This window comes from Anomaloglossus baeobatrachus, chromosome 3 (assembly GCF_048569485.1).
Source record: "Anomaloglossus baeobatrachus isolate aAnoBae1 chromosome 3, aAnoBae1.hap1, whole genome shotgun sequence".
NCBI lineage: Eukaryota > Metazoa > Chordata > Amphibia > Anura > Aromobatidae > Anomaloglossus > Anomaloglossus baeobatrachus.
Genome location: NC_134355.1, coordinates 162,388,664 through 162,410,239, shown reverse-complemented (window position 1 = coordinate 162,410,239; position 21,576 = coordinate 162,388,664). Strand labels below are relative to the sequence as shown.

General features: G+C 41.0%; 1 protein-coding gene across 1 annotated transcript in view; it reads right to left on the bottom strand.

The window, feature by feature from the left end:
• Positions 1-541: 541 nt before the first annotated feature.
• ESR1 (estrogen receptor 1) overlaps positions 542-21,576 on the bottom strand; it is a 250,285-nt gene continuing 229,250 nt past the window's right edge. Inside the window, exons 7-8 of the mRNA XM_075338163.1 lie at positions 16,135-16,318; positions 542-1,821 (exon numbers count right to left, since the gene is read on the bottom strand). Of these exons, the coding sequence (XP_075194278.1) occupies positions 1,593-1,821; positions 16,135-16,318 (413 nt within the window). The 3' untranslated portion in view covers positions 542-1,592. The remainder of the gene's footprint in view (positions 1,822-16,134; positions 16,319-21,576) is intronic.

Sequence of the window (21,576 nt, the reverse complement as noted above, 5' to 3'; positions counted from 1 at the left end):
AGCACACATCGGGTTAATTAACCCGATGCGTGCTGCAGCTACATGTCACAGTTCAGAGAGCAGGGAGCCGCGCTTAGCGCTGGCTCCTTGCTCTCCTGCAGCACACATCGGGTTAATTAACCCGATGCGTACTGCAGCCACATGTCACAGTGCAGGAGCCGGCACTGGCAGCAAGAGCGGAGGCTGGTAACCAGCGTAAACATCGGGTAACCAGGGAAAGGTCTTCCCTTGGTTACCCGATGTTTACACTGGTTACAGCTTACCGCAGCTGCCAGTGCCGGCTCCTGATCGCTTCATTTCGTCGCTCTCTCGCTGTCACACACAGCGATGTGTGTGTCACAGCTGGAGAGTGACGACCAAAAAATGAAGCTGGACATTCAGCAACGACCGGCGACCTCACAGCAGGGGCCAGGTCGTTGCTGGATGTCACACACAGCGACAGCGACGGGACGTCGCTGCAACGTCACAGAAAATGGTGACGTAGCAGCGACGTCGTTGTCGTCGTCGTTATGTGTGACACCAGCTTAAGTCCATTAGTCCATTATTATGGCCAATTCACCTAATCTACATATCAGACGTAATACAATTTTGTCTAATTTATCCTAAATGGAGATGATTATTTTTTAATCTCTAGCAAATCTGATAATTTGCTTGTTGGTTTTGTATTTACAGCCTGATTAACATGAGTTGTGAATAGTGCTGAACACCACCACTGATAAGATACTCAACGGTCAGCAAAAGAAGGGTTAAATGATGTAGCTTTGTCATAGTTAAGGCCACAAACTTTTAGATTAGCGGTATAAAACAGTATAAAGTAAAGACGTAGCATAAGATTTCTTTTATAATGTAAAACACTTAAAAAAGTAGTTCGGATCATGGCCATGGTGACCCACTGTCAGGGGTCCGGATTAATGATTTCCAGCCCTTGAGGACTACATGATAACTATAAAAAGTACATTGTACCCATTGCAGTTTAGGCACCATGTGTATTCTCATGAATATACTAATTTTCATGGAAAGTTGTTAGTAAAAGGGAAAGAAATCATTAAGTAATATGGATGGTGGAACCTATATACAATAGTACATATAATGGAACTATCAATATCTACCGAAACACTGAGAACTAGATACACTTACATAACTATAGGTAAGATGGTCTTGTAAATGATATATGTTAATGCTATATATTTAATTGGTAAGAACTTGTATGTGTGAACCTATGTAATACACTAAGTGTGGAACGCGTCAGCAGCTGTCCATGCGATCTCCACACTATCCATCTAGGAAATACAAGCTGAAGAAATAAACTTATGCCCAGCGTTACATGTAAGAGCATCACATAAAGCTTTGATTTGGATGGGGAGAGCACAATAAAGCAAAGGATCTTTTTTCCTTGTGAAGTATAGCAAGCGACTATGAAGACCTGCACCTTAAATGATTCAGAATAGATGCATGCCGGAGTGTGTTTACATATGCAACATTTTGCAGCTGATCTGATACACTGACTATAGTTAGGTAGTATACTGCTGGGAATTTCTTGGCCCGTATAGGCCAATTAATTAAAAAAAAATTAAAGTAAGTAGAAAACGCTCTCATACGGTATTCTGCAAACCCGCTTCCTCTCTATTCACATAATACGTCTGTAAGCATGGGGACGTCGTGGTGGCAGCATTTAAAGGGCTCTGGCTGTCTTCTTCTTGAGCTACAAATTTGTCTTTAGGTGTATGCATCCGATGGGCATCCAGCATCTCCAGCAACAAGTCATAGAGGGGCACAACATTTTTGCACTTCATACTGTACAGATGTTCCATTCCCTTATTGCTGTAAAGATAGAAGTGAGATTATTATTTAGTGTAGAAATGTCCTCTTTCACTGACACTTGTTTTATAGTAAAGAAATGTCAAATCAGTTTGTTTATACCCAGTTATCATATAGAAGCCATCAACATTTATGGGGCGTTGATCCAGCGACTTTGATTGCCATATGTGGTGTCGGGAAGGGATTTTTTTCCCCTAATGTGGTGCTTACTGTTTGCCCCATGAGGTTTTTTTTTCGTCCTATGGATCAACATGTTAGGTTAGGTCATGGGTTGACCTTGATGGACTTAAGTCTACATTCAACCTTAAACACTATGAAACTATGAAACATATTAGTGTTTTCAGATCTGTTTCTGCTTCCTAACATGAGCCTGTACACATCTAACCATGCAAGACAGTGTATGGGCTCAATGCTCAAAGGTTAACAACAAAAAAATACAGAGCAGTTTTGATTTTGTGCACCATTTTGAAGAATTTGGCACAATAAAGTAAACAAATACTACAAGACAAAAAATGAAAACGACAAAAAATAAAAATGAATTTGGCCCATAGTGTTATTCATTGCTTTTCTATACAGTTTACTGTGTGTGGAGCTGTGTTGATTTGCACACGTGAGAGCTCTAATTGTCATGATTTTTGTGCACAATGTGGCGGCATTCCATATTATGAGGTCAATAACACTTTTTAGCAAATTACTACATTTGCATAATTAATTGTTCATGACACTGAAACCTCCTTTACGAAATCTTCCATAAACCTACGATCTCAGATCCTGGGACGTCACGGAACTAAACTTCTGTCACGTTATTATTAAATGTCAGATGTGTTCTTAAATGATAGTGACATGTTAAGGAAAAGGATTAGTAGCAATTTTGTGAAATTGATGTAAAATATGTGGCATTTAACACAATATTATGATTTCATGTTTTGATATGAAATGACAGTTTTGACTTATTAAACATTGTATATTTGTATAATGTACCGAACAAATATGGTAACTATGGGCAGACTTGACACATTGAACCATAAGACTTTATTATGTCAGTGGTGGAAATTAGTGATGAGCTATAATGCTAGGGTGCTCAGTATTCGGATTGATCAGATCGGATGCTTCGATGGGCTCGACTTGGAAGTCAACAGGAAACTAGAGGATTTTTATGGAAAGTCTTCCAAGTTCTTCTCAGTTGCTTTATAACTAGAGATGAGCAAACCAGAGGTTTGGTGTTCAGTGTTCAGACTTTTATTAAAAAACAGAGTTCGGGTTCAGAATTTGAGCACTTTATGTATGAACATCACTCCTGTGAGCATTGCTGTGCTCGTGAACGCTCAGGGCCCAGCACAGTGCAAGCTGCTTGCAATGTTTGAACGGCTTGCACTGGGGGTAACAACAGCTTGATCGGATGTAGTGTGCAACCCCCCAAAAAAATGGAAAGATCCTGTTGACCTGCCCCCAGAAGTGATCTGTTTTTGGCTGTCTGAATGTGGGCAGAGACCTGAACTGCCCAATTAGTGACTTACATTGGGGTTCAAGTCAAGTCCAGGTCCCAAACCGAACTTTATCTAAAGTCCGGCTGAACTCACCAAACCGAACTTCCATGGATCCGCTCATCTCTATTTATAAACAAAGATCACATCAAAGTTGAATGTGCAGTAAAATTAAATGCCTGTAAAAGCCAAACAGTGCCATATTTTTAATGAAACTCAATCGCAAAAATTATTTTTAGCCCCAAATACACACGTTTGAATAAAATAGAAAAATTGTCCTCAAAGGTGGAAAACCCCTTTCACAGTGTGTAAATATTGCTTCCATATTAAGTATACCATCTTGGGAAGCCTTTTAGAACCATAGTGTTTCACTGTAGACGGTTTCATTTAGGCAGATTTATAACATGAGTTTGGGCCAAGTTATAGTGCACGTTGCTTAGATTTTCTTGCCAAGCACATCTTATTTTTCGAGCAGATCAGAACCCTTACTCCAGGAGATTAAGATTTGTTTAAGAGCTTTATTAAAACGTTCTGGGAGTAACTAGTAAAAGAATTCCAGCCTTTATCTATGTGATATTTTAACAATTTAGCTACATAACTTAAGACATGGTTTATCAAAGCCAACTGTTTAGATACACGGCTTAAATCATATGCTTGATATTCCTCGTCCGGTGCACTACCATGGACCTTCAATTTGCTGAATCTTCATTTAGTTATTCTTCCTGCCTCCATCATACACATACATGCTCATCTTGGCTAAGCAATTTTAGGCTCTCAATGTGGAAAAGAACAGAATTTTCTACCTGAAATAAGTCTGGTTTGGCTTCTTATTCCAATTCGGCAAGGTGGTAATGACAATATTTTCGTTCCGAGTGTGAAATAGGCATGCCTTTTTATTTTTTCACCAACATCAACATATAATGGCTTGTTTTTGCAGGACAATTTGTCTTTTTTTAACTACACCATTCATTTTACCATATAAATTTAGGGATAGTGGTAAAAAACTACAGTGAAATCGTAAAGAAAGAATAAATTCTGCATAGCAGAGCGCAGGGACAATGACCTGATAACATGATTCTCAAGGTCAATGCTATTTTAATGACTTTAAAAAAAAAATCTTAACTTTGTAAAAAAATTTAAAAAAATACATAAAAAATTGGTTTGTGTCAACAACATTCTTGAGACTCGTAACTTTTTCAATTTTCCATCATTGGAGCTGTACTGTTTTTTTGCTTGGAGAACTGATTTTTTTAGTGATATTCTTTTGGGGTTGATATGATGTTTTGATCACTTTTTATTGCATTGTATGTTGTGTTAAGGCATCAAAAAGAAATCCTATACAAGTCAACCTTTTTTTTATTACCTAGTTTACTTAACATGCTTATTAATTTTATATTTTGATAGATTGGACCTTTATGGATGCCGTGATACAAAATCTGTATTTTGTATTTTTTACATTTCTTTGTTTTTAACTGGGGAAAAAGGAGGTTATTTGAAGTTTGTTTTTTATTTTTTTTATACATTAAAAGGGTTTTTTTTCACTTTTTACTTATATTTTTCATACCTGTTCAGAGAATTCGAACCTGCGATCATATATACAAAAATACTTAAGTACTGTATCCCAATAGATTATTGGGATGAATGGCACCCGAAGTTATACCGATGCTGAATAGCGATAGTTAAATGCCACTGTCAGTATACTGACCAGACGTGATGGGAATACACTTAAGGCCCCGTCACACTAAGCAACATCGCTAGCAACATCGCTGCTAACGAACAACTTTTGTGACGTTGCTAGCGATGTTGCTGTGTGTGACATCCAGCAACAACCTGGCCCCTGCTGTGAGGTCGTTGGTTGTTGCTGAATGTCCTGGGCCATTTTTTAGTTGTTGCTGTCCCGCTGTGAAGCACAGATCGCTGTCTGTGACAGCGAGACAGCAACAACTAAATGTGCAGGCAACAGGAGCCGGCTTCTGCGGAGGCTGGTAACCACAGTAAACATCGGGTAACCAAGAAGCCCTGTCCTTGGTTACCCGATATTTACCTTTGTTACCAGTCTCCGCTGCTCTCACTGTCAGTGCCGGCTCCTGCTCTGTGCACATGTAGCTGCAGCACACATCGGGTAATTAACCCGATGTGTGCTGTGACTAGGAGAGCAGGGAGTCAGCGCTAAGCATTGTGCGCTGCTCCCTGCTCTGTGCACATGTAGCTACAGCACACATCGGGTAATTAACCCGATGTGTGCTGTAACTAGGAGAGCAGGGAGCCAGTGCTCAGTGTGCGCTGCTCCCTGCTCTCTGGACGTGTAGCTCCGTGCGCTGGTAACCAAGGTAAATATCGGGTTGGTTACCCGATATTTACCTTAGTTACCAAGCGCAGCATCTTCCACGCGGCGCTGGGGGCTGGTCACTGGTTGCTGGTGAGCTCACCAGCAACTCGTGTAGCGACGCTCCAGCGATCCCTGCCAGGTCAGGTTGCTGGTGGGATCGCTGGAGCGTCGCAGTGTGACATCTCACCAGCAACCTCCTAGCAACTTACCAGCGATCCCTATCGTTGTTGGGATCGCTGGTAAGTTGCTTAGTGTGACTGGACCTTTAAGCTGGGTTTACACACTGCAACATCTCAAACGACATCGCTGTAACGTCACCGGTTTTGTGACGCAATAGCGATGTCGTTTGCGATGTTGCAGTGTGTGAAACACATCAGCGACCTGGCCCCTGCTGTGAAGTTGCTGATCGCTACAAATCGTTCAGGACCATTCCTAGGTCCTTTGTTTCCCGCTGTGCAGCATGCATCGCTAGAAAGTTTCAGTGTGTGAAAGACTTTGCAGCGACTTTGTTAGCAACTTCCCTTTCAAAAAGCTGCTTATCAACGTCACCAACAACCAGCTAGGTCGCTCTGCAGGTCCGGATCGCTGTTGCGTTGTTGGCCAGGTTTGCCTGTTTGACAGCTCACCAGCGACTCAACAGAGACTTAGGGAGGTCGCTGTTACGTCACAAAACCGGTGACGTTACAGCGATGTCCTTTGCGATGTTGCAGTGTGTAAACCCAGCTTTACTTGTAAGTTGCACAATCCTTATGTAGACAGGCTGTAATCTTATGGGCAGATAAACACATGCAATTGCTACGTTTATGCTTTATGCATGCTGTTTCTGTAGGCACTTTTACAATAATGCTGGCAGTGGATCTGTGTTGTATATGGTCGTTCATGCCCTGTACTTAACTATATACTTATTGGGAGTTCCATTTGTGGTATATAAGACCATGTACATTATAATACTAATTAGTAATTGTATATGACTGCTTACCATTATTGATTAAACTATACACCCTGTCTTTGATATATGTTACTCCTTGGTTAGCAACTACATGTTATATGAATGTGACCACCTGTGAGTTATATTAATTGACATTATCATCTGGATTATAACTGGCCACATCTATATATACATTTAATTTAACCACCACACATGGATATTAGCAGCTCTGTGTTTGTTTTTAATATAAATGTTTCTTTTTTGTATGTCAAAAATTTTTTTTCAATAAAATATACAACTTTTTAGCCCAATACTTGTGTGAGAAAAATTGTGTGTTAGCACTGTCAGTATGTGACAACTTTTAAATGGTTAACAATAGCGATAAAGCTCATCGCTAAGGCAGATGCAAATTATGTAGCCTAGGTGTCATCTGTCCTGTATGGACCAGTCTCAAAAGCTGCAAACACCCTAAAACACTACATGATGTGATGGTATGTCATTGAGCATCAAGGGGTTAAAGTGTCGATGTTGACTTTTTGGATTGCTTCTCCCAGTAGGTGACACGAGTATTCCTCACTGAAGAGTTTACTTGTCTATGAAATAAATGCCAGTAACTTATTGATTGTGGTGGATTTTTCAATAGATTCACATGTTGTAAAATATCAGCTCAATATCAGATCTACTAGACATCCACCAATGAGTTAGCAAGAGTTATAAGGATTACACACACTCAGTGAATTAAAACATTAATCAGTCACACTCATTGGTAACACTTGTAACAGCAATTATTGGCCTTTATAACAGACAAATTAACATGTCACTGTCACGTGAATAAGGATTTTTACCAACTGGGACTGTGCACTTTAAATGTAGTTTTTTTCTTCGGGCACATTAGGGCCCAGTGCCCACGCTATGTAGTTTTGACGCGTATTTTCAGAAATCTGCATGTCCATTGTGAAGCCAGCAAAGTGTATGAGAATTCACAAGGGCTGTGCCCACGTTGCTTATTTTTCCCTTGCGTATATGGTGCAGATTTGGTGCAGAAAAAAAGAAATCTGCACCAAATACGCAAGGGAAAAATACTCAACGTGGGCACAGCACTTCTGAATTCTCATAAACTTTGCTGGCTTCACAATAGACATGCAGATTTTGCTGCAGATTTCTGAAAATATGCGTCAAAATCTGCAGCAAAATACGCAGCATGGGCACAGGGCCTAAAGATTAATTCCTTCACTGGTGCAGCAGCAAACAGGAATTACTCAGCTGTCAGCACGTAATAACTTCTGTCCAGGATATAAGTCCTCTGCTTCCTGGGTATTGTGCTGGTTATTCTATCCAGTTAGGAGCTAGCCTGGGAGCAGAGAGGACGTGATGGTTTTTGCTGTACTGTCTGCTGTGGTTTGTGCACGTTGAGTGGTTTTGTTCTATCTCCTTTCCCTTATTATTCATCACCCATATTTCCTTGATTGTACCTGATGTAGGTTTTTGGTGTGTATGAGATTTTTGTTACCTCCATCTGTGTTGGTTGGTTGTTGGGCTCCGTCTGGGTCAATCACTTGGGTGGTAGGGACATAGTTATTAGGGCCTGGACAGGAGACAGGGTCATGTTGGAGGCTTGACCCTTACTACCACTAAGTCTACCATCGGGATAAGGAACATCTCAGGGTCCCTAGTCGTAGGGTCAAGCTAGGAGCCCTGTACCATCTTATCCCCCTGTCCGTCCCTGTTACAGTTGATTGAAAGGAAAGTTTATAATAATGTATGAAACACAGGCAATTGGTGTCAAGAGTATCTGACAAAAGCGGAGACTTAGCACTGCTATTGGTGTGTAATCTACTTACTATGAGGTAGAAAGCCCTATCTAAAAAGAGGTAAGAGATCCTCTTGTTTTAACGGGACCCCCAAAAGGTAGATTGTATTTAACTAGTGGACTGATGACAAATTTCAAAGAACTTTTCTGGAAAAATGCTCAAGTTCATGTTTGACTTCCATTATAGTTGGGTACTCAAGTCGCGCCCATCCGAGCATTCAACTGCTTTTAACGAGTACCCAGCATCTGAGCATGGTAGTTCTCGCTCATCACTAACAATGAACTGAACAAAAGTACATAATAGTAACATCTTCTTAGGATTTCTTTCAGAATGTCTTTTATAAAGTGAATTGGGACTTTCCTTGAGGCAAACAAATAACAGAGAATAGATATCACAATATAGTACTCCAGATCTCACTGGATCATTATCCTAGTAATTGATAAAGTAGTTGAGTTTGCCAAAAACAAACATGAAATTGATTAACCTCAAACTGAAGAGAAGATAGTGTGAGGTCCTCTGGAGGTTATGAGAGATTTAAAATTGTAGCACAGATACATGGAGCTGGTAGATATGTCTTCAAATCACAAGAGACTGATGAAACAAGATGCCAACTTGAAGGACGATGCTCTTAAGCTTTTGCGACAGGAGCAGGAGACAGTGGAAATTAAAATATAACCTTTAATGATATTTGGATAAAAAGGGGATAAATACCTGAAAAGACTCTAAAAACAATACTAGTAGTATCCTTAAAGGGAATGTAACGTCAGAAAAAAAAAAAATTCAATAACTGAAAAATGTAAAGTAATAATATTTTAATGTTTTGTTTAAATATTATTATTTTTTTTTAAGTGAGCAAAATATTAAAAAAAAATTAAAAAGTTTGATATTTTCCACTGTTTCCACTGTTAAACAATAGGGGGAGCAGCTTCTGAAATCCTACAGAAATTCCACTGTATAAAAAGCTCACATTACAGCTGCAGTAAAGTGGGCGGACTCTGCTCTCCTGTGTGATGTGGCACGCCTCCCCCCTCCTAATCTGAGTGTTTACAACAGATAACAGAGAATGACATGTAGGGACACAGTGCAGAGCCATTTTGTTGGTGACCAGAAATGTCTAAAGTGTCACCAAGGACAGCAGGAGTATCACCCAGGACAGGATTAGATACACAGCTCAGCAGACAGTATCACACAGGAGAGGATTAGATACACAGCCATGCAGACAGTATCACACAGGATAGGATTAGATACACAGCCGTGCAGACAGTATCACACAGGATAGGATTAGATACACAGCCATGCAGACAGTATCACACAGGATAGGATTAGATACACGGCTCAGCAGTTTCACACAGGAGGATTAGATACACAACCCTGCAGACAGTATCACCGATACACACACAGTCCGACATGGCAGATGGAAGGGGGGGGAGGGTTGAACGGGGGGTGTTTTGGAGACAGTAACAGCAGCGGTACTCACATGCAGTGGCACACACACACACCAGCGGCGGCGGGTAGAGCAGAGGGAGGGGATGTCATTAGAGACGGTAACTTTTGGCGGCAGTAGCAGGGGCAGCGCGGGGGCTGGGGAGAGCGGAGGGAGGGAGAGGGTGTCATCAAAGACGGTAATGGCGGGAGGGGCGGCGGTAGCAGTAGCGGGGGCTGGGTAGAGCGGAGGGAGGGGGTGTCATCGGAGACGGTAACGGGGGGAGGGGGCCCGTACTCACACATCCCGGCGGGTGACAGGTGTAAAGTGGAGCAAATAGCATGGCTGTGAGCTCCACAATGATGGTGCTGATCTCCTCCCTCTGCTACGATCTGTACAGCCCAGGGGGCGCGTCCAGGTCACAGGAGACGCCCACTGTAACATTAGTGAATTGGGTCGGATTCCGACCACTGTTCTCTATGCACAGGGGCTGCCATAAAGGAGTGAGTAACTGTCGTTACACACACAGCAAATCCAGCATGGCAGCCCCCAGTGCCTCCAGTAAAATTAGAATTACATAAAAACTAAATAAGCAGCAATTTTCATTTTGTATTAAAAATACTTGATTTCATAATCACTATTTTTAATACAAAAATAAAAAAATGCGATACATTCCCTTTAAGCCTCCCATACAATCAAGATGTCTGTCAGCCAAACGATGGTCAGCTGATTGTTTAGCTGTCAGATATCTTGCCATGCACAGGGCGCTTGCTTGGCCTGTGTCCTATAACCCCTCGCCAGCCATTTCTGGAGGTGCCTCATCTTGGAGAGAACACAAAGAATCTTCAGTCCAAAATCAAACATTAAAAGACCCTAAGGAGCAAAGGGGCAAAATAGGATCTTATCGGGTATTAACGGGAAAAAATTGAAAGAGGTACGTTCACCTTTTCAAATTGAGTGACACATGCATGCTCTTAATAAAGCAGCAGCTGTTGCAGATACACGATTGCACAGGACAATGTAGACAATGTAGGAAAAGGACAGAAGACATCTTCGCTCTGTGTTGCTGCTGAAGACTTTCTAAGGTAAGATGCAGGACAAGTGAGTAGAGATAAGTGATTCTTATTCAATGCATTTCAAACTCATTACAAGCTTCTTCTTCTTCAGGAAAGGAACCACCATATTCTTCACTGAAAATCAATTGTCTGGGGGCCCCTAAAGATATTCGACAGTTAGTGAACTCCTAGTTATCGGTGGGTTTGGTCAACATAAGGCATGACATGTTGCAGTCTCAGGTTTACTTCTTGGCAGATAAAGCTTTGATCTTTCCAAACTAAATTTACTGTGATGCAGGAGACTGACTGCACATATGAAAAAGTTGGAGTCTGAGAACCATCCCTAAGGAGACTTGCCTATTTCTGACAAGTTATTATGGGCATTGGCAGGGGGTCAGCCAGTTATCTATGTGCGCTTTGATGAAAGGGATTAAAAATTTCCAGGGTCCCATTGGTCTGTTCCAGCTGCTAATTTGTGAGTGGTGGATAGACGACAAACCTTGAGAAATATTTAGACGTTTTCATAAAGCTCCCCAGCACCTGGGCACATTCTGAAATCCCAGATTAGGAATTATATTACGAGGAAGGCCAGGTATATGGAATATTTTACTGTCAGACATTTCTGAGCTCCAGTGGAATAGTTCTATTCTGCTGATGAGAATTTTCAGAGAACAAAGCTCAAGGCTGGAGTTTTCCAATAAATAATTTTTTAAAGACAGGATCGCGATGACACTGAGAGAAAAAGTATCCATTTGAGAAAAAAAAGGTATGGGAACTTCTGGGAGAGAAAAAATGATTACAAACACAAACTATAGTTTAAATAAGATCTGTCACGTGCTAAAATAATTAAGTTATAGTTAAATACCTTGTAAATATCCCTGAGATTTCCTGAATCTGCAGTTCTTTTCCTTTTTATGCTGTCACACTCCATTGCTGAGATATTCACATTTGTTTCTTCCGGAGCGCAGTATGAAGAGATGCCTAGTTACACTGCAAGCAGACATTTCACAGAGTCTTTTCTGGGAGTTTGTGTTTTTATTCCTCCCTCCAAAATGCAGCCAATCACAGTGTCTGTAACTTGTAGATCAGCTGCAGCGGTCTGTTCACACCCCTTAGTGAAAACTTGGCATTTCTTCAGAGTCTTCTCTAGAGTGTGCGTTCACTCCTCCATCCAAGATGATGCCAATCACAGTGTCTGTGACTCATAGATCAGCTGCAGAGCCATGAAAGTGCACGCCCCCAGCAAAAACTAGGTGTGTCTTCAGAGTGTTCTTTGGGGGTGTGTACTTTAACCTCTCCCTTCCAGATGCCACCAATCAGAATGTCTGTGACTCGTAGACCAGCTGCAGAGCTATGAAACTTCACGCCCCCAGCAAAAATTGGGCATTTCTTCAGAGTTTTCTCTGGGGGTGTGTGCTTTAACCCCTTCCTCCCATTTGCTGCCAATAATAGAATATCTTTGCAACAGAGTGATGCAGCACAAAGGTAGAGTGGCTGGACCAGGGGAACTAAGGGATTTTTACAAGGTATTTAACTCATTTTTTTCAGCAAGTGATAGGTCCCCTTTAACTTCTGCTTCAGTTCAGAATCTTCAATTGGGCTATTATATGTAAGTGTGAAAAAGAGGGCTAACCACTACCAGGGAAGAGAAAGGATGTATGAATAATTAAAAAAATCACGAAATCAGAGAAGGTTGCAGATCATACACTCAAGGCAAGAAAGCTGCATCTCTCTCTCCCTCTCATGTTGATCCAGGACAAATCTGAGCCCAGGTCATGGAACATGAAGTGATATTACCCTATTGATAAAGATCAATGCAAGAGATTTGCAGCTAGGTCCTTCAAAATAACAGCATTCAAAAGAGTTTAGGAAAAGCTGTTATGAGAAAATTGTAAAGCAAGAAAATAATGTTGGTAATTTTAGCCTGATTACAGGGAAATAATTAAGGGCAGAGTACCAAGGCAAAAGAACGTTGGAATCCCCATCAGATCTTAAAGGGAACCTGTCACCTACATTTCTGCAGGAGGTCCAAAACTGTCCGGTCCGATGGGAGTCACTGCTCTCGGGTCTGGCCACTCCTCCTCTATCCTTGCAATTTTCATCCTACTTACTTTGTGGATACTTGGTCATCTACACAGTGCCCTCCATTGTCCTCTTGCACATGTGCACTCTGCTCTGCCCTGCTAAGGGCAGATTAAAGTACAGTAATGCACTGGTGCAGGGGTTCTTTGACATTTCCCCACGCCTGCACATTACAGTACTTTGCTCTGCCGTTAGCAAAGCAGAGCAAAGTGTGTATGTGCAGGCACGCAATGGAGGGCACTGTGTGGATGACGTAGGATGCATCATCCACATGAAACAAAGAGTATGGTGTTTGCAAGGATAGAGGAGGTGCCGGACCCGCGAGCAGTGACACCCATTGGACTGAACTGTATAGCAGGTGAGCAGGTGACAGGTTCCTTTTAAAGTGTATTTCTCTTGGTCAAACATACCGTGTTTTTTCAAAAATAATACCTCCCCCAAAAATAAGCATTTTTGGAGCAAGGCTTAAATAAGCCCTACTCCAAAAATAAGCCCTTGTCACAGCTCAATAATGAAGTGTCCATGTAGCTAAAAAAGTTAAAGAATACTGCAGCGAAATAAACTGTGGAAAGAAAAAGCGCAATAGGGTCTTACCCGGTATATATCCGGGAAAAAATTAAAGGGAATGCACTCACCTTCAGTAGTTGTGACAGTCACAACTACTATAAAAGCTTATTTTGTAGAGATGAAGTCTGCTGCAGCCCCCGTGGTTGATAACAGAGAACAATAGAGAAGGGGTTTTATGCCGCGCTGTTCATCAGGAAGGAGGACAAAGAGATGGTCAATGTTCCTTTATTGTAGCTTGTTGTCTACGCGTTTCAGGAGCTCTGCTCCCTTCATCAGGACATACAGTACAAAAAAAACAGGACACTTCATTGTAGACAGCAGACACCTCGCAATCACAATCACCAGATGCTGAGTAGAGGACCTGCAGTGATCGCACACCCACACATCAGATCTCACACACACAAACATCGGATCACACACACATCAGATCGCACACACATACTCGCGACATCCAGCGACACCGATTTATTCTCACTGGCAGAATCCTGAGAGGCAGTGCGGTGGAGCGCAAGGACCTGCCGCAATGTTTGCTTACAGGACCTGCGACATGTGACTTCCTCCCATTGTTCCCTGCAGCCGGAAGCATTCTGTAATGCTGGATGTGAGGAGTAAGTGAATGAGTGAATGAATGAGTAAATCTGTGTGTGCTATCTGATGTGTGTGTGATCTGATGTATGTGAGTGTGTCGGCCAGAAGCAGGGGAGGACGGCGTGCAGCATACCTGCAAAGAGAGCCCATCGGAGATCACAGGGAACAGGGAGGACGTTGACGTTCGGGTCTAGTAAGTATGACTGTCCTGGGAAGTGGGGGGGTCTGCTTTTTAGGGGGGGTAAACTTACCCCCAGCCATGTTTCTCCAAGAATAAGACCACCTCCAAAAATAAGCCCTAGTGCTTGTTTGGGGGGGCAAATACGTATAAGACAGTGTTATATTTTTGGAAAAAAACACGGTAGGAGTAGATACAGAAGAAAGAGTTATTAGTCTTCCCTACTTTTCCTTCTTTTTGGATGCACTGATATTTTACATGTGTAATTATAACTTTGTGTCAATTTTAATATATTTTTTATACAGTATTCATGAGCAAATGCCAGTACTGGATTCAAAGGCAATGAGAGATGTAAATGAAGCGCCTATAGCTTTTGCTGCATCCGGATTGTTAGCATTTATTAAATACATCCATTATTTGACAAAACCAAGATTAAACTATGCATCTAAACTATTTACCAACTGAATTTTTTTATATTAACTGTTTCAGAAGATAGATTTATTATAATGTTATAACTTCTGCCACTCTATTGCTTGAAAGATGTAAGTGGAAGATTTCCATGTCCTGATACTATGTGTAAGGATTACATCTTGTGTTGCCAATAAAGGAATTTCTTTTATGAGAACGTGGAAGCTACATTTTCTTCAACTACCTTAAGTAACAAAAGTTCTGCCAAAATGTAAAAGGAACATGATATAAAAGACCTCTTAATACCCATAATCTTAAAGAGCTTATCAAAAGAAGATGTTCTGCATGAAATTGATAATATGAAGGAGATAGCTTTTACCACATACTGTAGACTGCTTAGCCAATAATACTAATGAACCCTGAATAATGTCTCTTGTTGGACTGATGTAGAGTAATGCATCTGTCAAGCACCAAGTTCAGTGGTAAAATAGCATACTGTTTATCACATTCAACAAAGCCCTCTAAACACATCTACACATCCTTTCAGGGTTGTAATGGAATTTGTTAAATAGTTGTAGAGAATCTGTCAGCAAGTTTTTGTTTTGAAATCTGACAGCAGCATGAGGTAGGGACAGAGAGCCTGATTCCAGTGATTTATCACTTAGTTCACTGGGTGCAGCAGTTATGATAATGATACCAGTTTTCTTTGCTGCAGATCTAGCAGAGAACGGTTGTGGAGCTGTATATATCATGTTCACACCACGTAGTTCTGTGTATATGGTATAAAGGCAGAGATCTGCTAATTAGGGTTGGGACATAGTTAGACTGTGATGCATGAGGCTAGTTGTCATGTAGTAATAATCTCCTACTGATAAAACACAGTATCAAAGGGGTTGTCCACTAATAGGACAACCCCTTCTGATTTGACATGTTTCCCACAGGTAAAATACTAAAGCCTATATTCACCTCCCATACCGGCGCTCTTCCAGCGGTGTTGCAACTCACAGTGGGACAGTGACATTATGAGAGACTCACGTCCAATCAGCACCGACTTCCTTCTCCCCGCCTTCGCACCAAACGAGCTATTAACATAAAGTGAGCGCAGGCGCAGTTCACTTCCTGTTGATTAATTTGTTTCGGCCGAAGGCAGGGAGACAGGAGCCAGCTCTGATTGGATGCAGTGCTTGCATGACGTCACAACCACATGTGAGCCCCGGACAGCCTCTGGAAGGGCGCTGGCATGGGAGGTGAGTATAGGTTTTATTATTTTACCTAGGTGAAGCATGTGGAATCAGAAGGGGTTGTCATAATAGTGGACAACCCTTTTAAAACAGCAATACACAGCTCAGTAAGTGCCACATCGTTGCACAGGGTCTCTGCTCCTACAATATGGTGGTCTCAGATTACATAGTAAAAACCTGCTGACAGATTTCCTTTTAATTGCATATTTAATAGTTACTTACCTCATATGTCTGATATGTGAAAGAATAAGAAGTAATTGAGCCAATCGTCTTTGCTGCTGCTGAAGGGAAAGTCCAGTTTTAGCCATAAAATGCACCAATGTGTCTATGATCTTGTCCAAAATCAAATGAATTTGGTCTGTATCTTCTAGAGATTCTAAGGTACTAGACAAAAATGTATAAACACCTGAGGAACAAAAGAAAAGTTACCATTTACACCTCATTAAAAGACTTCTGATGAAAGATAAATAATATCTAAACCTTCAAGAGGATATCTCATGAGGAAAAACACAATATATATTTTATATTAGATACATCCTACTAGCGGAGAGTGGCCCCTGTTCTGTATGTCCATTCATCTTAATGGATGGTGAAAAATGTAACTAAAATTGATTTGAAGGATCCTGGCGAGCAGATACAGTGTCTTGAAAATGTATTCATACCCCATGAACTTTTCAATATTTTTTCACTAGACGCCGACAAACTCAAATGTATTTTTTTTAAAATTTTATGTGATATACCAACTTACAGTAAGTGTAAAGGAAATGATGATACAATAAAAATATAAATCTGCAAATTGTCTGATACCCCTAAATAAAATCTTGAGTGACCAACTGACTCTAGAAATCACCTAATTGGTGAATTCAGTCCATCCAATGTCTGCATTTGTGAAACACACGTTGGGTGTTTGGTGGGTGAGCTCCCCATTATTAATGTTCTTGAGTCTTTACTTTTTCTGTCCTGGGTTTTCCCTGCTGGTTTGGCTTTGGTTGTGCTTCCTATATCCATCATTCTTTTGTTGGAATTAATGTATTATCTTATCTTAACCACTGATGCATTTGTGATCTATTCTTAACTATTTCTTTGATACCTTATTTCTAATTGACGCTTTTTACTATTGGAGTTCACGCAGTTGCTCACCCACCAACTTGTCTCTGTGTCTGTATGTTGGGATCTCTTAGCATGTCAATTTTAACATTTTAAATCTAATAAAGTTTAAAAAGTCTTTTTAAACCAAATACTGTTTTGATTTTAGTACTGGCACATACAGTATCTTGTATTTTTTAAATGAGTTTATATTTAAATGTACTATGGAGATGTCCAAAATCCCAAAATCAGTATTTAGTGGAGGAGGACAATCATCATGTTTATCAGTGATTTAGATGAAGGAATTGAGAGTAAACCGATTAAATTTGCTTTGATGACAGTAAGCTAGGAGAGATAGTTAATAAAAGAGATGAAAGAGAAAGAATTCAAAAGGGTCTAGATAAGCTGCAACAATGGGCAGCAACTAAAGGCCCCCTTACACACTGCAAGATCGCTAGAGATATCATTGTAACGTCACTGGTTTTGTGACGTAATAGCGACCTCCCCAGCGACATTGCAGTGTGTGACACGCACCAGCGACCTGACCCCCGTTGTGAGGTCGCTGATCACTACACATCTCTCAGGAACATTTTTTGGTCCTTTGTTTCCCGCTGCGCAGCAAGCATCGGTGTGTTTGACACCATTACAACGACATCATTAGCGACTTAGAACCCAGCGTGCTATAGCATCCCCTGCTGTGTGACACGTCCCCAACGACCAACAAGGTCGTTCTGCAGGTCCGTATCGCTGCTACGTCGTTGGCCAGATCTGCCTGTTTGACAGCTCACCAGCGACTTTCCAGCGATCCCGGCCAGGTCGGAATCGCTGGTGGGATCGCTAGAAAGTCTCAATGTGAAAAGAGGCCTTTATAGAATATTTTTTTTATCAAGGAGAAGTGCAAAGTTGTACATCTGGGCAAGAAAAATGAAAAAAAGCCTATGCAGAATGGGAGGAATAGAACTAAGCAACAGCATGTGTGAAAAAGACTTAGGAATACTAATAGATCACAGACTGAACAGTGTGATGCAGCAGCAAAAAAGCAAACAGAATTCTGGGATGTATTAAAAGAAGCGTAGAGTCTAGATCATGTGAAGTAATTATCCTCCTTTACTACTCTTTGGTCTGACCTCATCTGGAATACGGTGTCCAATTCTGGGCACCACATTTTAAAAAAGACATCGAGAAACTGGAGCAAGTTCAGAAGAGCAACCAGAATGGTGACCGGTCTGCAAACCATGTCCTATGAGGAACAGTTACAGGATTTGGCAATGTTTTTTTAGCTTGCAAAAAAGAAGACTGAGAGGAGACAATAGGTGACTACAAATATCTCAAGGGCTGCCACACTGTAGAGGGATCAGCCCTATTCCCATTTGACAAGAAAAGACTAGAAGTAATGTGATGAAACAGAATGGGAGGAGACACAGATTAGATATGAGAAATAAACTTTTTGAAAATGATGGGGATCAATGAGTGGAACAGGCTGCCATGAGAGTTAGTGAGCTCTTCTTCACTGGAAGTCTTCAAAAAGAGACTAGACAGACATCTGTGTGGGATGATTTAGTGAATCCTGCATTGATCAGGGGGTTGGATTTCCCCCAAACAATTCTTCAATCAGTATTTGTCAGTTTTAGAAGAGCTGCCACCCTCTTTATTAAGTTTCCAGATTCCAAAAACCCATTAAAATAATTTTTAAACATAAAAAAGCAGACCTATACACAAGTAAAATTATTTAAAGGGGTTTTTCCCAATATTGAACAGTATGCCATATGCATAGAATAGAGAAAACCTTGCTGATTGCTGAGGGTCAGACTCCTGAGACCTCCAACAATCTTTAGATACATGGCTCTGAAAAGCCAGTCAGAATGCAGTAGAGGTGAAGCATGTGCGTCTCGCCTCCATTCAATGCTTAAAGGCCCCTTTACACACTGAGACTTTCTAGCGATCCCACCAGCGATCCCGACCTGGCCGGGATCGCTTGAAAGTCTCTAAACAGTCGCTGGTGAGCTGTCAAACAGGCAGATCTGGTCAACGACGCAGCAGCAATACGGACCTGCAGAACGACCTCGCTGGTCGTTGGGGACGTGTCACACAGCAGCTATTTGACGACTCACACCTATGTTAGGGGTGTGGTGTTTAGCGCTGAAGCCACCTAGGTGTCCTTTTTACACGCCCCCCCTCAGCTCCGATTGGTTATCTCTAGTGCGTTCTTATTGGCGACCCCAATCAGAATGCGACAGCGACCACCAATCGGAGGTGAGGGGACGGGAAAGGGAACACTATAGCACGCCTACGGGCTGAGTTCTAAGTCGCTAACGATGTCGTTGTAACGGTGTCAAACACACCGATGCTTGCTGGAAACAAAGGACCAAAAAAATGTTCCTGAAAGATTGGTAGCGATCAGCGACCTCACTGCGGGGGCCAGGTTGCTGATGTATGTCACACACTGCAATGTCGCTGGGGAGGTCGCTATTACGTCACAAAACTGGTGACGTTACAGCGATATCGCTAGCAATGTTGTGTAAAGGGGCCTTTAGGGACTGCCGGTGATGGCCAAAACACTCGGACATAACTCACAATCCTGGTAATATGACTTTAACATCCATCATGACAAATTCCACATTTATATTTCAAAGGTTTTGAAGTCACAAAATCCCATTCATTTTGTCTCTACATTGACAGAAGGACCTTTTAAAAGAAAATATATTCATTAACATACTGCAGCTTGGAAAAGGTCATGTTTTAATTAATGAGGAAATTCTATTTGCATGAAAAAGCAAAGCAGGAATAACAGTAAAAAAGAGAAGCTTTCTCATAAAGCTCCATAATTAGGTGTAATTTTTATAAAGTGAGAACATTTCAGATCTATTTTAGTTGAAGAATACGCCACAATTTATCCAACATGGAACTGATGAATCTAATTAAATTACATTTATTTAGTGGCTACATAATAAACATATCTCTTATACCTCATTAACAAAAATTACAATATTGCCATAAAGCATATCTTGGCCTTTCTATGCTGTTTATCTGACAACTTATGAAATTAGTTCTAATTTGTTCCTAAAGCTCAAACAATTGGAGAAATTTGCTTTAATTCTAAATAAGTGAGTCATGTCTTCTGCATTTTGTTACAATGAGATAGTGCTAGTTATTAGCATAAATTAGGTATAGAGCGCATGCTGACATACCATAACAAACTGAGCTGCTTTTATTGTGCGGCTTCCAGAGCAGCAATTAAACATTGGGATTATTGACATAAAACAGCAAATTGAACCACATTTGACTTTTTTTATTCCTCTCAAGAAATGCCCCCATGGAAGAAAGTACAAGTTGGGGTGGATGGAGTAATAATATTTCCAAAACAGAGAAATAAAGCCCTGATAAAAGTGATAAATAGAAATAAATCTATCCATGTCATGAAGAAAGTAGCACCAAAATATTTAAGTACATTGCAGCATTACTTGTGAGAATGTCTTTACGTAATCAGCTGTAATCATGCCCTGGCCCTGTTAGCTATCTACTGATGCAGTATCATAAGAGATGACTATGGCTCTGCCGGCAAGTCTGCATGACTGAAAGCCGGCAGGAGTCTGCATGACTGAAAGCCAGGAGAAGCCAGCATGACTTAAAGCCAGCAGAAGCCTGCATGTCTGAAAGCTGGCGTAAGTCTGCATGACTGAAAGCCGGTGGAAGCCTGCATGACTGAAAGCCTGTGGAAGAATTCATGACTGAAAGTTGACGACTCCTGGGAAGAATTAAGTTCATTTTCTCCCGGTTGCTGTATTTTCAGTACATCAGCAGGGCACCTTCATAACACTATTCACCTGCAGAATAATCATATATCTGGAAGGTTAATAGCACTATCCAACCTGACAAGTGCCCTTTAAAGTGATTTTTTTATGATATCAATTGGTAATTAGATGGGTCTCAACTAGTGATGGGTGAGCACTAAAATGATAGAGTGCTCTTTACTTGACTCAAGCAATTTATAATGCTCGGGTGATCGTTTCAAATAACGAGCATAATGTAAGTCAATGGGAAATGTGAGCTTCTATTTCCAGTAGGCCCTAACAGGAGGTCTGAGAGGGTCTGAAAATCACTGAAATGGATGGAAACCCTGCTGAAATGTAATGGGAACATCATGGGCAAGACACCTGGACACATCTCTGACTTCCAGGTCGCTGCTGGGAACAATGTTGATAGAATATTACACTACTTTTATAGACTGACAATAAAACACACAAAACTGAAGCTAAAATGGTAATAATGGATAATGACTTGTATGTAAGGCAAAATAAAAAAGATAAAAAAAACGCCTCCTCCAGTCCATAGGCTATGTTTACACATAGCGTTTGTTTCATTACTTTCAATGTTGAAAAAACACTGGAAAAATGCTGAAAGAATTGACATGTTGCTTCTTTCAAAACTGCAGCAGTTTTCCATTGTGTGCATTAGATTTATGAAATATCATCACTTTTGCTGTAAAGATGAACTATAATTTGCATAAAACTTACTAAAAATGCTACAAAAATGCACATTGTGAAAAAAGCCTTAATAGCTGGGCCATCTCTCACTGTA